General features: G+C 42.3%; 1 protein-coding gene across 2 annotated transcripts; it reads left to right on the plus strand.

The window, feature by feature from the left end:
- Positions 1-1,516: 1,516 nt before the first annotated feature.
- SIRAL1 (SIR2 antiphage like 1) lies at positions 1,517-13,746 on the plus strand. 2 transcript variants are annotated; one of them, XM_087970019.1, is made up of 7 exons: positions 1,517-1,609; positions 8,105-8,188; positions 8,654-8,906; positions 9,524-9,751; positions 10,221-10,349; positions 11,145-11,430; positions 11,982-13,746. In XM_087970019.1, the coding sequence occupies exons 2-7, from the start codon at positions 8,112-8,114 to the stop codon at positions 12,053-12,055; spliced, it is 1,047 nt and encodes a 348-aa protein (XP_087826145.1). In that variant the 5' UTR covers positions 1,517-1,609; positions 8,105-8,111; the 3' UTR covers positions 12,056-13,746. The 2 variants fall into 2 exon arrangements, with proteins under 2 accessions (XP_087826145.1, XP_087826146.1); XM_087970020.1 differs by having other exon boundaries at positions 1,593-1,688.
- Positions 13,747-14,007: the final 261 nt, after the last annotated feature.

Raw genomic sequence — 14,007 nt, forward strand, 5'->3', positions numbered from 1 at the left:
TTACCAGAGAAAAAGCTACGTAGGATTAGGTTAACAACTCTTAATGCCTTTTTGGCTATGTAGTTGCAGTGGGCTCTAGCACTTAGATCATTAGAGGTGAGTATTCCAAGGTCCTTTACAGAGCTTGAGTCATCAACAAGATCTTGACTATTCAGCTTGTATTTTATTTTCTGATTTTTTTTGCCAATATGTAAGACAGAGCATTTATTTGTTGAGATTTGAAGTTGCCATTTGTTTGACCACTCTGATACATAGTCAAGATCTTTTTGTAGGGTAGCAGTATTGTCTGTGGTATTGAACAGCTTTACATCATCAGCGAAGAGAACGCAATTGCTCTTAATATGATCACAGAGGTTGTTTATGTAGAGTATGAAGAGAGTTGGTCCTAGAACACTGCCTTGGGGAACACCACTATTGACAGGTACTGGATTTGATAGTACGCTCCCGATTTTGACCATTTGTTGTCTGTTTGACAGGAATGCTTCTATCCAGTTATTCAGTTGTCCAGAGATACCATAGGATTTTATTTTTAGGAGTAGTTTGTCGTGTACCACTGAATCAAAGGCTTTACAGAAGTCTATGTAGATTGCGTCTATTGCTTTGCCCTGGTCGAGTTGTGTCGTCCATATGTTTTTGCAGTGTAAGAGTTGCAGATTACAGGATAGTTTTTTCCTGAAACCAAATTGTTTATTGGAGAGTAGGTTATTTGTCTCTAAGTGAAGGATGATGGATTGGTTAATAATTGATTCCATGACTTTACAGGTGACGCAGCATAAGGAGATTGGCCTGTAATTTTCAACTAGGCTTGGGTCTCCCTTTTTGAAGATGGGGATGACTGTGGCTTGTGACCATAGGTTAGGCAAGGAGCTGGTTCTGAAAGATTTTTCAAAGATTATGCTTAGAGGTTTGGCTATGGCAGTGGATAGCTTTCTTAAGAAGTAGGCACATATTCCATCCGGTCCAATAGATAGAGATGGTTTTAGGTTGCGTAGTGCTTTTTCAACATTGTCTTCTGTGAAATCGATATGTATTAGATCATTGTTGTTATCTGTGGATTGAAACTGTGTTTCTCAACTTCAGCGACTTGAAGATGGGTGGACTTCAACTCCCAGAATTCCCCAGCCATCTGGGGAATTCTGGGAGTTGAAGTCCACTCATCTTCAAGTCGCTGAAGTTGAGAAATTCTGATCTACAACAATGAGAGTTGTCTTATATACATGATATATACTAGTACAAGATAACATCGTTATAATGCTAAACGTGACAGCTTAGCAGAACAAAGAATGCAGCTTAGGCTCATCCCTGAGCAGCCTTTCCTGATTTCCCTTTGTAAAGAAGTGAGATGGAGGGAAAGAGAGAGAGAGAGAGAGAGAGAGAGAGAAACTCTGTTACGGAGCCCGGAACCGCCAACTCCACCGCTTTCTCCTCTCTACTATAGTTTGCTATCCATGGAAGCGAGGAAAGAGGCTACCGCGAGGGTGGGGGGAAAGGGGGTGGGGGGAAAGGTGGCGGGATTCGCTCTAGGATCTAGACTCGTTGCAGGAGTTTGTGTGGGGAAGGAGATACCGCTCCTTCCGGCGCCGGCTGTTCTCTTTTCCCCCGCTGTGAGGTAAGCGGGTTTCGCGCCGCTCGCGCCGGCGTTGACTGGGTTAGAAGCTCCGCTCGCGAGGCCGGGACTCTTGACCGGGGTTGAGGGTCGGGGTGGCGAGGGCAGGCGGGATGGGGCTGCGTCGCGACCCTTCTCGCTTGCTGGGCGCCCGGGCTGTGGCTGAATGGCCGCCTTCGACCTTCATTCCCCTCAGTGCAGTTGCGTGTGGGGTGTGTGTGTGTAAAAGGGGAGCTGCTCCCGAGTTTCCCCTCAGTGCAGTTGTTTGTGTGTGTGGTGTGTGTGTAAAAGGGGAGCTGCTCCCGAGTTTCCCCTCAGTGCAGTTGTTTGTGTGTGTGGTGTGTGTGTAAAAGGGGAGCTGCTCCCGAGTTTCCCCTCAGTGAAGTTGTGTGTGTGATGTGTGTGTAAAAGGGGAGCTGCTCCCGAGTTTTCCCTTAGTGAAGTTGTGTGTGTGTGTGTATATGTGGGTAAAGGGGGAGCTGTTCCCGAGTTTCCCCTCAGTGCAGTTGTGTGTGCGTGTGGTGTGTGTGTGTAAAAGGGGAGCTGCTCCCAAGTTTCCCCTCAGTGAATTTGTTTGTGTGTGTGTATATGTGGGTAAAGGGGGAGCTGTTCCCGAGTTTCCCCTCAGTGCAGTTGTGTGTGCCTGTGGTGTGTGTGTGTAAAAGGGGAGCTGCTCCCGAGTTTCCACTCAGTGAAGTTGTGTGTGTGGTGTGTGTGTAAAAGGGGAGCTGCTCCCGAGTTTTCCCTTAGTGAAGTTGTGTGTGTGTGTGTATATGTGGGTAGAAGGGGAGCTGCTCCCGAGTTTCCCCTCAGTGAAGTTGTGTGTGCCTGTGGTGTGTGTGTGTAAAAGGGGAGCTGCTCCCAAGTTTCCCCTCAGTGAAGTTGTGTGTGCCTGTGGTGTGTGTGTGTAAAAGGGGAGCTGCTCCCAAGTTTCCCCTCAGTGAAGTTGTGTGTGCCTGTGGTGTGTGTGTGTAAAAGGGGAGCTGCTCCCGAGTTTCCCCTCAGTGAAGTTGTGTGTGTGGTGTGTGTGTAAAAGGGGAGCTGCTCCCGAGCTTCCCCTCAGTGCAGCGACTGCAAAGGGGCTCCCAAAGGCTTGTACAGTTGACTAAGCTATAAATCGTGGCTTGCCAGCTCCCCACCCCCGCCTCCCCCCCCCAAAATATGAAGATTTCCACTCTGAACCCAAACTGAAAGGAATCCCTTTAGGGTTTAGCCCAGGGACAGGCAATTAATTCTCCCAAGGGGCCACATGACAAACTGGGACCCTGATTTTTCCTACTGTTTTCCTTGGTATTTTTGTATTATAATCTAATAAAAGCTGTGAACAGTGAGAAACTGGGACTGTTGCGGAGGCTGCACACATAGGCTGAACTGAATTCTGCTCAGTGTTATCCTGTTATATTAAAAAACCAGTAAATTACATGGATTTGATTAGCTGCTACTGGTAAGAATACATGTTGCGTCTTATTTACATGTGATTTCTAATATCATAGACCGGACAAGGACAGCCAAAGGGCCACCAGATGTGATTTAGGAGCCGTAAAATCGCCTGGTCTGGTTAAGCCCAATCTATGAATGGAGTGTAATCTTACTGATTCTCTTTGTGGTGAGATATGTTAGCTGTTTTCTTGGGATGTTACTAGAGAGAACAGATCCCAGCTCTGGCTCAAAAGGGTCACTGGAGAAAATGGCAGATTAGGGATTGGTCCTGAAAATCCAGAAGACATAGTATGTTGAAGTTAAAATAAAAAACAAAATGCCTGCCAATTTGTGTGTGTTTGGGATGGAATGTGTGTGTGTTGGGGGTGTGTGTGTGTCTTTTTGAAGTAGTTGGTTTCTCTGAACTGATAGATGGTTTCTTTTTTAATCAGGAAGTATGGAGATTTTGTAATGGCAGACTATTTGTCAGCATTAATCAGGGTTGAAACCAATAGTTCCTGCATCTCAAAAATGCTTTCTCTTCCTGCTTTTCATCTCAGCAGATCATGTTTGGCAACTAACTTCCCAGAAGTGTGGGGGGTGGGGGGATATATTGTTGATTCAATGTGGTAAAGTTATGAATTAGAAAGTAAGAGTTCAGCTGGGTTATAAATGCCTTGGATTTAAATCCTTTAGTGGGAATAGATGAGAGTGACTCCTTGGGGGGGGGGGGGATGATCTATATGTAGTGCAGGGTTCAGAGTGGGTGATTAAGACATTCTATTATTAGCTGTACAGCCAGTCTCCGATCTGTAACTTAAGGATAGTAAAACTGATTTATACTGCGGTTGCGATTTGTCCAACACACACAGCAAGAGGTGTGGCAGATGTGCCATACTTTTCTTTACATTGCTTATTACTCTTACCAATCTTTGGAGCTTGCCATATTGTCCCAAAGGTGCTTTTTTCAAGAGGCAACTGGATTTCTGTTTTTTCTTTGAAGACGTTTCGGGTCTCATCCAAGAAGTGTCTTCCTCAGAGCTGAAGAAGCTTCTTGGATGAGAAGTGAAATGTCTTCAGAGAAAAACCAGAAAATCCGGTTGCCTCTTGAAAAGGCACCTTTGGGATAAACATGACCTGGATGACTAAGAATCTCCATAGACATTTAACTTGCCATATTATACAATTTGGGATTGATCAATATTTTGACTTTTTGCATATGAGTCGTAATTTCTGGAAATTCTACAAATTATGGTTAAAGATCAATATATATTGGAGATTAAACGATGCATGCTTGTTTACTAAGCATTTTGATTTAGCCTACTTTCTGTAGACTGTGTGATAGCCTTCACATTTTGTGTTTGTGTTTGCTGATGCCTGGCAATTGACTTATATACCACTTCACAGTGCTTTACAGCCCTCTCTAAGCAGTTTACAGAGTCAGCATATTGCCTCCAACAATTCCTGGCATTCCTAAACTAATCCAGTTTTTATTGTAGAGTTTTAGGCTATTTGTTGAGAGTCTGCTGAATTAAAGGACAACTTGTCTTCAGGAATCTTTACATAAATAAATTTACCTTTCCCAATTTTTTTTAGCCAAGTTCCCTTTTAACCTAGTTTTTTATCCTTTCAATTAATCAACCTTTATTGTCAGAGTACAATAATCTCATAAAAGGATTGAATCAATGTGTTCTGTAGTAATTAGTTTGGGGAATTGATTGGGACTATCTTACAATGAAAGAGTGCTATATCAATGTAAAATAGAATTATAGATAGGATGGAGGAAAATTGCAGGAGAAAAATGCTCCATAAGTAAAAGATGTACCTGCAGACCTTGGTGTGCTGCTTCTGTTATTGTTATGTGTCATTACAGTTTTACATTTGTAAATCTTTTATCATGTGGCAACATCTAACTAAGTATAGGAATACAGGCGTTACCTGAAAATTTTAGTTAGCTGTTAATTGGACTGGGCTGTCAGAAGAACATCTCAAAAGAAGAAAATGGCAAACTACAATTATATTGTAGCCAAGAAAACTACATGTATGTATCTGTGTGAGTCATCAGGAATTGGCTTGAACACAAAGGCATCTTTATTTTACACAAGCTCTAACACCAGCATCTTAAATTCTACATGAATAAGTCACACATTCACAGGCAAGAGATAAGACCTGTTTTTTGGCCTGGGGTTTGACAGTAGCTAATCTGCACCTATTGTTTATTTCCCAGATGTGCCATGGAATCTTCCTAAAATAGGTATAGCATCCTCTAGACCAGCGGTCGCCAACTAGTGGGCCGCGAGAAAATTTTGGTGGGCCGCAGAGAAATCTCACCCACAGAGCATCCCCCCCAAAGCAATTAATCCAGGCTGTGCAGAAACACAAGGCTGCGCCGTGCACATGGCCCGCAGGAACCCTCCCCGCCCACTCTCCTTACCTGGTAAACTTGCCTGCTAAATTTCTATTTTTCCTTTTTCCGACCATCATCTGTTCTGCTGTGCCAGGAGATTTAGATTAGCTAGGAAGCAGGAAATGGTTGGATTTCTTGCTTTCTAGCTAGTTTTTAGATCTTCGACTCTCCTTTTAAGTACAGCCGAACTTCCTTTGGGACTGAAGGTTTGCTTGCAAGCAGATTCAGTGCAGACTCATGGCAAGCAAATTTGAGAGACTGAGCTAGCTGATGGCAGATAGTTAGATCACTGAATGATTCTGTGAGCAACTCAATCTGTCTGCCTGCTTTGCCTTATTTTGAGTAAAAGTTGCTCTTTTTTTAAATAAAAAATTCAATATTTACATGCATGGTGTGTTTGAGTCAATTTTGTGAGTTTGCTTGCAAGCAAACTTTATGTGACAGACTGAGCTAGCCAATGGCAGATAGATAGATTTCTGAATGAATCTGATTTTGTGAGCAACTCAATCTGCCTGTCTGCTTTGCCTGATTTGGGGTAAAAGTTGCTCTTTAAAAAAAATAATTCAATATTTATACACTGCTCAAAAAAATAAAGGGAACACTTAAACAACACAATGTAACTCCAAGTCAATCACACTTCTGTGAAATCAAACTGTCCACTTAGGTAGCAACACTGATTGACAATCAATTTCACATGCTGTTGTGCAAATGGAATAGACAACAGGTGGAAAGCATAGGCAGTTAGCAAGACATCCCCAATAAAGGAGTGGTTCTGCAGGTGGTGACCACAGACCACTTCTCAGTTCCTATGCTTTCTGGCTGATGGTTTGGTCACTTTTGAATGCTGGCAGTGCTTTCACTCTAGTGGTAGCATGAGACGGAGTCTACAACCCACACAAGTGGCTCAGTTAGTGCAGCTCATCCAGGATGGCACATCAATGCGAGCTGTGGCAAGAAGGTTTGCTGTGTCTGTCAGCGTAGCATCCAGAGCATGGAGGCGCTACCAGGAGACAGGCCAGTACATCAGGAGACGTGGAGGGGGCCGTAGGAGGGCAACAACCCAGCATCAGGACCGCTACCTCTGCTTTTGTACAAGGAGGGACAGGAGGAGCACTGCCAGAGCCCTACAAAATGACCTCCAGCAGGCCACAAATGTGCATGTGGCTGCTCAAATGGTCAGGAACAGACTCCATGAGGGTGGTATGAGGACCCAATGTCCACAGGTGGGGGTTGTGCTTATAGCCCAACACTGTGCAGGACGTTTGGCATTTTCCAGAGAACACCAAGATTGGCAAATTTGCCACTGGCACCCTGTGCTCTTCACAGATGAAAGAAGGTTCACACTGAGCACATGTGACAGACGTGACAGGGTCTGGAGACGCCGTGGAGAACATTCTTCTGCCTGCAGTATCCTCCAGCATGACCAGTTTGGCAGTGGGTCAGTAATGGTGTGGGGTGGCATTTCTTTAGGGGGCCGCACAGCCCTCCATGTGCTCACCAGAGGTAGCCTGACTGCCATTAGGTACCGAGATGAGATCCTCAGACCCCTTGTGAGACCATATGCTGGTGCGGTTGGTCCTGGGTTCCTCCTAATGCACGACAATGCTAGACCTCATGTGGCTGGAGTGTGTCAGCAGTTCCTGCAAGATGAAAGCATTGATGGTATGGACTGGCCCGCCCGTTCCCCAGACCTGAATCCAGTTGAGCACATCTGGGACATCATGTCTCGCTCCATCCACCAACACAACGTTGCACCACAGACTGTCCAGAAGTTGGGGGATGCTTTAGTCCAGGTGTGGGAGGAGATCCCTCAGGAGACCATCCGCCACCTCATCAGGAGCATGCCCAGGTGTTGTAGGGAGGTCATACAGACTCGTGGAGGCCACACACACTACTGAGCCTCATTTTGACGTGTTTTAAGGACGTTACATCAAAGTTGGGTCAGCCTGTAGTGTTTTTTTCCACTTTAATTTTGAGTGTAACTCCAAATCCAGACCTCCATGGGTTGCTAAATTTGATTTCCATTGATAATTTTTGTGTGGTTTTGTTGTCAGCACATTCAACTATGTAATGAACAAAGTATTTAATAAGAATATTTCATTCATTCAGATCTAGGATGTCTTATTTTTGTGTTCCCTTTATTTTTTTTGAGCAGTGTATAAATATTTATAATATTTACAAACAAGCCATGCCCAGCCAGTCACATGACCACCAAGCCACGCCCACAAATTAGGCCACACCCACAGAACCAGTTAGTAGTCCCTGGGATCTAAAATTATGAGTTTGATGGTCCCTGAGGTCCAAAAGGTTGGCGACCCCTGCTCTAGACCTCTTCACCTACACATTTCCATAATCCATTGTTCTTGGTTATGCAGACAGTAGCTGGCTAGTATGGAGGCCCAGACTATGATAAACCTGATCTAATTTAAAGAAATTATTTGGCCCTTCTTGTTAGTCTTCAGATTTGGTTCTTTTTCTTGAGATACTGGTGTCACATAAAAACAAGGTAGCACTGCTTTGGCCCTTGATCCGCAGGTGAAGTCATTAGAAAGAATGGGCTTATATTTGAGTTCACAACTTTAGGAATTCTGGTCAGTGTCCATAATAAAAGCTTGTACATCTTCTCTTGCTTGGAGAAATAGCTTCCTAATATAAAACTTCTTTCATCCTAGAAACTGGATGGCTTCTAATGCGAATCTCAAGCTGCACAAAGGGATTCTGCTGGAGGACGGCATGCCAGCTGCAAAGAAGCCTAGGTAGGTGGGATACTTTCCAATGGATCTCTGTAGCTGCTCATTTGGGAGTGAAAATAAACTTTGGCCCCTTCTCTGGCATGTGTGGGGAGATATTCTTCAAAGAACAGTTTTCCAGACTGAAATTCTGCACCTAAAAATCCTCATTCCAACAGGCAGTTCTAATGTTTCCATTTTCATTTCACACAGGGGAATACTTTGTTTAGATCAGCTTCTATTTTTCCTCTGCTTTTGGTTCAGCGTAGCTAATACCAGGGTTGTTAGACTGTACAATGCTGCTATCCTTTTTAGAACTGCAATCATTCTGGATGTTTTCCAGTCATTAGTTCACAATATAACCTACTTCATGGCACTCTTAGGAAGATGAAGAGGAAAGACCAAGTACTTAAAATCCTAGGAGAAAAGGCAAGAGAGAAATGTAATCATTAATTATGCTCACATCTTCCCTTCCATCCTCTTTGGTTGTAGGAAACTCCTGCCAAGTCTAAAATGCAAAAAGCCCCAGGATCTAGTCCTGGTGATTGGAACAGGCATCAGTGCAGCAGTGGCTCCTCAAGTGCCAGCCTTGAAGTCTTGGAAGGGCTTAATCCAGGCACTGCTGGATGCTGCGATTGACTTCGACCTACTGGAAGAGGAGGAGAGGAGAAAATTTCAGAAGTGTCTCGAGGACAATAAAAACCTCATCCATGTTGCTCATGATCTGATCCAGAAATTGTCTCCTGTGAGTTGAGGCACCCAGGAGGGAATCTTTTGCAGGCTTGAAATAAAAGATATGCTTAAAATAGCTGAGCTGCAGATGGCCCACTAAGGATGGATGGGTGGATGGTTCTGCAAATTTACAGCTGTCCAGTTGAATGTCATTGGCAGCAATGCTTTTTGTTGAAACCAGAAGCACAGTTGACTCACTTACCTCCAGTAAGGCTAATGGTCCTGTTTTGAGTTCCACCCTCAAACGAGGCTGAGCATTATGGCTGTGACTCCTCTGATAGTGTCACTGTGACACATTCTTCTGCTCATGGTCTTTAAACAGTAACATTAAAATGTGCATCCTTAGAAGATCCCCATACCTTATTTTTTTAAAAGCCAAAATTGGGTGGAGAGAAGAAGCTGGGCATCCAAACTAATTTGGTGATGGTAACTTACGTCAAGTTAAGGTATGGAGTCTGGTGATGTGTGTCACCTTTTCCCTACCTGAGGCCGTTCAGGTGTGTCCTCTCAATTCCAGTAACCACATTATTTAGGAAGATGAGAATTTGGAGTTCAGCACATCTGGAGGCTACACTGCTTGGGGCAGGTGGTATGAGATTCTGATCTTGGTGTGTCTCGTTGCCTTCGCAGCGCACAAGCAATGTCCGTTCTTCATTCTTCAAAGACTGCTTGTATGAGGTCTTTGATGACCTGGAGTCCAAGATGGAAGACACTGGGAAGCGGCTCCTGAGGTCAGTGCTTCACCTGATGGAGGACGGCGCCCTTGTCCTGACCACCAACTTTGATAACTTGCTGGAAATTTATGCAGCTGATCAAGGGAAACAGCTTGAATCTCTTGACCTCACCGATGAGAAAAAGGTAACGGTGTCTCTTTTCTTGTCCTAATCTTGTGGAGCAGTCTCCCATGAAAAAATAATAAGCCAAAAGTGGTAGGATTTGGAAACTGCACTAAGCCAAAAGCAAATAGTGTTGTGGCTTAGCTTTATATACTAATACTGTCAAAATGCGTATAGCTTGCTTTGGTTCTCTCTCCAATAGTGAAATTCCAAATGAAAACTTTGCTCCAGAGAATCTATACACTACTGTTGATAGCTAAAATGTTGTATATTTGTATCGATAATAGAAGTTCCTTACCACACAAAAAGTCAAAATAATGTCCTTGAAATTACACGTTTTATTTCCTTTCTACTACTGAAATCTTGGAAACAAAGTGTCAAACTAACAAAGAGTGATAATAAAGTTGCTATGATTCTAGGATGGGGATGTAGCCTTCTGGCTGTTGTTTCACTGCAATTTTCAGCCTACCATAGATGCTTATATTGAATAGGTCCTTGAGTGGGCCCAGGAGAAGAGGAAGCTGAGTGTTCTTCATATCCATGGAGTCTACACTAATCCCAGTGGAATAGTGCTTCATCCTGCTGGTTACCAAAACGTCCTACGCAACATAGAAGTTATGGTGAGACTGACAGGTTCCTTTTAACTGTTGTTGTTGACTTTGGAATGAAGATTGTTTGCAGTTTTTGAGTTTTGAGTTTATAAAAATTTAGAAATATCCATAATGTTGGAGCAGCACATTTGAAATTGGAAGGAGAGAAGGAGACAATATATATAGATTCCTAAGGACTCCATCTCATCCCCAATTTTGCCCATCTTCAGCCTGCCATACTAGACTGGATATGCAGAGTTCCTATCCTTTATCATCCTGTAGAGAATCAATACTTTGAATCCTGGCTTCAAAAAAAAACCTCTGGCCGTTTAATCAGACAGTCTGGAAAAAGTGGAGGGAAAAAAACAACCCAGAAATGGCCAAACCAAATCACAGTTCCTGTGTTTATCTGCAGGGTTGATTCTGACTTGTTCCTGGCTTGCTTAAGACATGAATGGTTAAGATATTAATGTCTTGACTTTCTCTGCAGACCTTCAGTTCCTATTTGTCTCTGGTCTGATCTCCAAAACAGGTACAGGTGGAGATTTAGAAATGGCTCCATATTTAGGTGGGAATGGGAACCAATCCTTAGAATCTTCCCTCAGTACCTTGTAGAAGGTTTTTTTCATCATGCTATCTCGTTAATCTTGAATCGTCATGCATTTGTATGGGTATTTGCAACAGCCTTCAAGCAGATGCTTTCACTGTAATTATCTGAGGGAGCTGGCTTTTTATTGTTTCATAATCCTAACTTTTCCCCTTTTTATGAAGATAAGAGACATTTTGTCTTTTTGTTTGCTTCTTTGTGTGCTTTGTCCTTTAAAGCGGGAGATCCAGAAGTTGTACGAAGCCAAATCTTTCCTGTTCTTAGGCTGTGGTTGGACTGTAGATGATACAACCTTCCAAGCCCTCTTCCTTGAAGCTGTGAAACACAAGTCAGATCTGGAGCATTTTATGCTTGTGCGTCGTGGAGATGTGGACGAATTTAAGAAGCTCCGAGAGAACATGCTTGACAAAGGAATTAAGGTCATCTCCTACGGAGAGGAATACTTGGACTTGCCAGAATATTTTGAGAGGCTGGCAAATGAGATCTCTAACTGCAATCAAGCAGGTAAGAAAACAATTATTTTAATCATGCTTTCCTATATTTATTGTGGTTTGTCAATGGTTGTGTGCTGACCAGAAGTCACTTTTTTATGATAAATAAAAATAAATATGTTTTCTAACAGATGACTTTACTGGTGTGTCCAGAAATCCCAAAGACAAACAGAGCGTATTCACTTCATTGATTTACAAATTTAGAATCTGCCCATCTCACTTTAGTGTGATGCTGGGTGGGGAACAACCTGGCTTCTTAGGTGTGCCCTGCCTTCTCCGCAAGAGTTGTCTTTGAGTTCTTCTTTTTAATGCGACAGATAGGGATAATTTATACAGTATTAACTGTGTTCTAAACAATAGTTAAATGCAATGTAGGTTACAATTTATAACAATATAAATGACATACACAGTTTAATCTGGTTCAGATTGTATTGGACCTACCTGCTTTTTAGAAATTTAGACGCTGAGGTTTCCAAGTAGAGATTTAGTTTAGGTGCTAAAAATGCTTCTGGATTTCTTTTATATATTCTTAGACCTCCCACTATTTTTTTTTCTTCCTCCCAGGTTCACGAAAGTGGGGACAACTGAATGGCACAGATACTGTGCGTATTGAAAACAAAGGTACAGAACTTACTTAATATTCAGAATTCCTTGCAGTCAGCTGGGAAGATGAATCTTGCTAACCAGCAGCTACCACTCACACTAAAATTGTCTTGTTACGTGTGGTAGAAGCGTAGGACTAAACGTAGCAGAAATTACCTTACAGAGGATGGAAGATGCCCTAGGAAGAACGGCAGTAGATGCTTCCCTGCTTCAAAACTCCCAATAAGCCAGATTAAGGTGTTGTTTTGTGACGGTTCTGTTAGCAGAGACATGAAGAAAAGCAATAAATCCAATGGTTCTTATTGCCACCAAACTAATTTAAAAACTTTTGTTTCTTAGGGAGGAATACTTGTTAAAAAGGGAACTGCCATGTTTTACAGGACACCTTAGCTTAAGTAAGAACTCTCTGAAACCTGGTTTGGTCAGGTGAAACAGATGGTGTGTTTCCCATGTAGAGAGTAACTAAGAAATATCCAGCTATTTGTCCATTCATTTGCCAGACATTGGACCAACTGGATGAGATCTACAGGACACATTGATATTGTTCCTGATAATTAATGCAGAAAACACTCCTGATCGTTTAATAGACCCTGATGCTGAGGAACAGGAAGCACATTCCACAACTTTTCCCCAGTTCTGTTCATTGCAAGATCCCCTTTGTGGAAAAAATACCTAGCCTGTTTTAAGCATCAAGAATCCTTAGGGGTGAGAGGTATCACTTCTGCTTTGAAAAGTAATACAATGCATGGAGGATCTGTATTTCATTTATAGACTGGTCCTCTCACCCATCTCACAAGTTTCTCAAAGCTGTCGTTAAGTTACTACTCTGTAAACTTGAGGTTCTACAAGAAGTATGGATGGATGAGATAATTGGTGGTTTGCCATATTTTGATAAATTTGAGCCTGTGCCTTTTCAGTCTTCTGGGAGCTAGAAGTTAGAAGTTTCTGTTTTCTGTTAACTAGTAGTTTCCAGCCAGCCTTTTTATGATTCTCTGTATTCTTAGAATGTCTCCTTTCAGTAAGACAAACAACTGAAGATACTCAGGGAATAACTGAGAATGCTTGGTATGTTGCCAAAGCAAGTGGCATGCAGGTCCTGTAGTGATATGACTGCATGACAGCTGAGGAATTCTGGGAATTGAAGTCCACACAATTTAATGTTGCTGAAGTTGAGAAACACTGCGGTAGATTAAGCCATTATATCTCCTTCCAAGGCAGATTTTCCCAGAGATGAAGACATATTTATTCAATCTGATCTTGATATTCTGTAAAAATTTAGACTGAGCCACATTAACATTTTTTTTAAAAAAAGTGAAGATCTAATTTTCTAAATCTTTTATACTTTGTATAAATTTGAACCTGTAATTTTTTAAAAAGAAGTTCACTTGTCTCTGATATATGAGCTTTATGTAAATTGTGGCTGCTAGTCATGATGGTAATCAATATAATATGCAAACAGTACTTTTGGTTAACTAACTCATGGTTTACATAACTACCCAAATTCTGGGTTGGTACAATAGAGTGTACTACATATTAAAATAATAGTTGACTAACTTGTGGTTTACCTGTTCAATGTAGTTGAATGATGGTCTAGCTTAGCTAGACCTATTTAAGTATATTTTGTCTGCTTTTATATATTACTAAATTGTGATTTTTAAAGCTATCGTTTACTGATCAATCTAATCTGGCGGTGACACTAACCCAAAAATAAATCAAATGAAGGGTTGATGCTTGTGTGTTAATTTGGTCTTTAATAGACAAAGTGGCAAAGCAACTGGATAAATAAAACTTTTCAGATTTTTGTTTCAACCTATCCAGTGAGCAGGTGGCCAGATGGTGAACGTAGTCCTTATTCCTGCTTGTTCAGATCAAACTACAGGCTTAAAGTAAGGTGGGGATGTGTCAACAGCAACAGCTCCATGAGTCCTGCTGCTTCAAAGCTGGAGGCCCTCCTAAAATCCTACAGATGGGCCTAGCAAGAATAGAA

Source organism: Notechis scutatus, chromosome 7 (genome assembly GCF_049901735.1).
Source record: "Notechis scutatus isolate UNSWTSFEM ecotype Mainland chromosome 7, rNotScu1.2, whole genome shotgun sequence".
Classification (NCBI taxonomy): domain Eukaryota; kingdom Metazoa; phylum Chordata; class Lepidosauria; order Squamata; family Elapidae; genus Notechis; species Notechis scutatus.

Excerpts from the sequence above, each read along its gene's own strand:
- SIRAL1 (XM_087970019.1), top strand. The coding sequence starts at position 8,112 with ATGGCTTCTAATGCGAATCTCAAGCTGCACAAAGGGATTCTGCTGGAG. Across the intron at positions 8,907-9,523 it reads TGATCCAGAAATTGTCTCCT|CGCACAAGCAATGTCCGTTC; the intron begins GTGAGTTGAGGC and ends TTGCCTTCGCAG. Across the intron at positions 10,350-11,144 it reads TACGCAACATAGAAGTTATG|CGGGAGATCCAGAAGTTGTA; the intron begins GTGAGACTGACA and ends TGTCCTTTAAAG.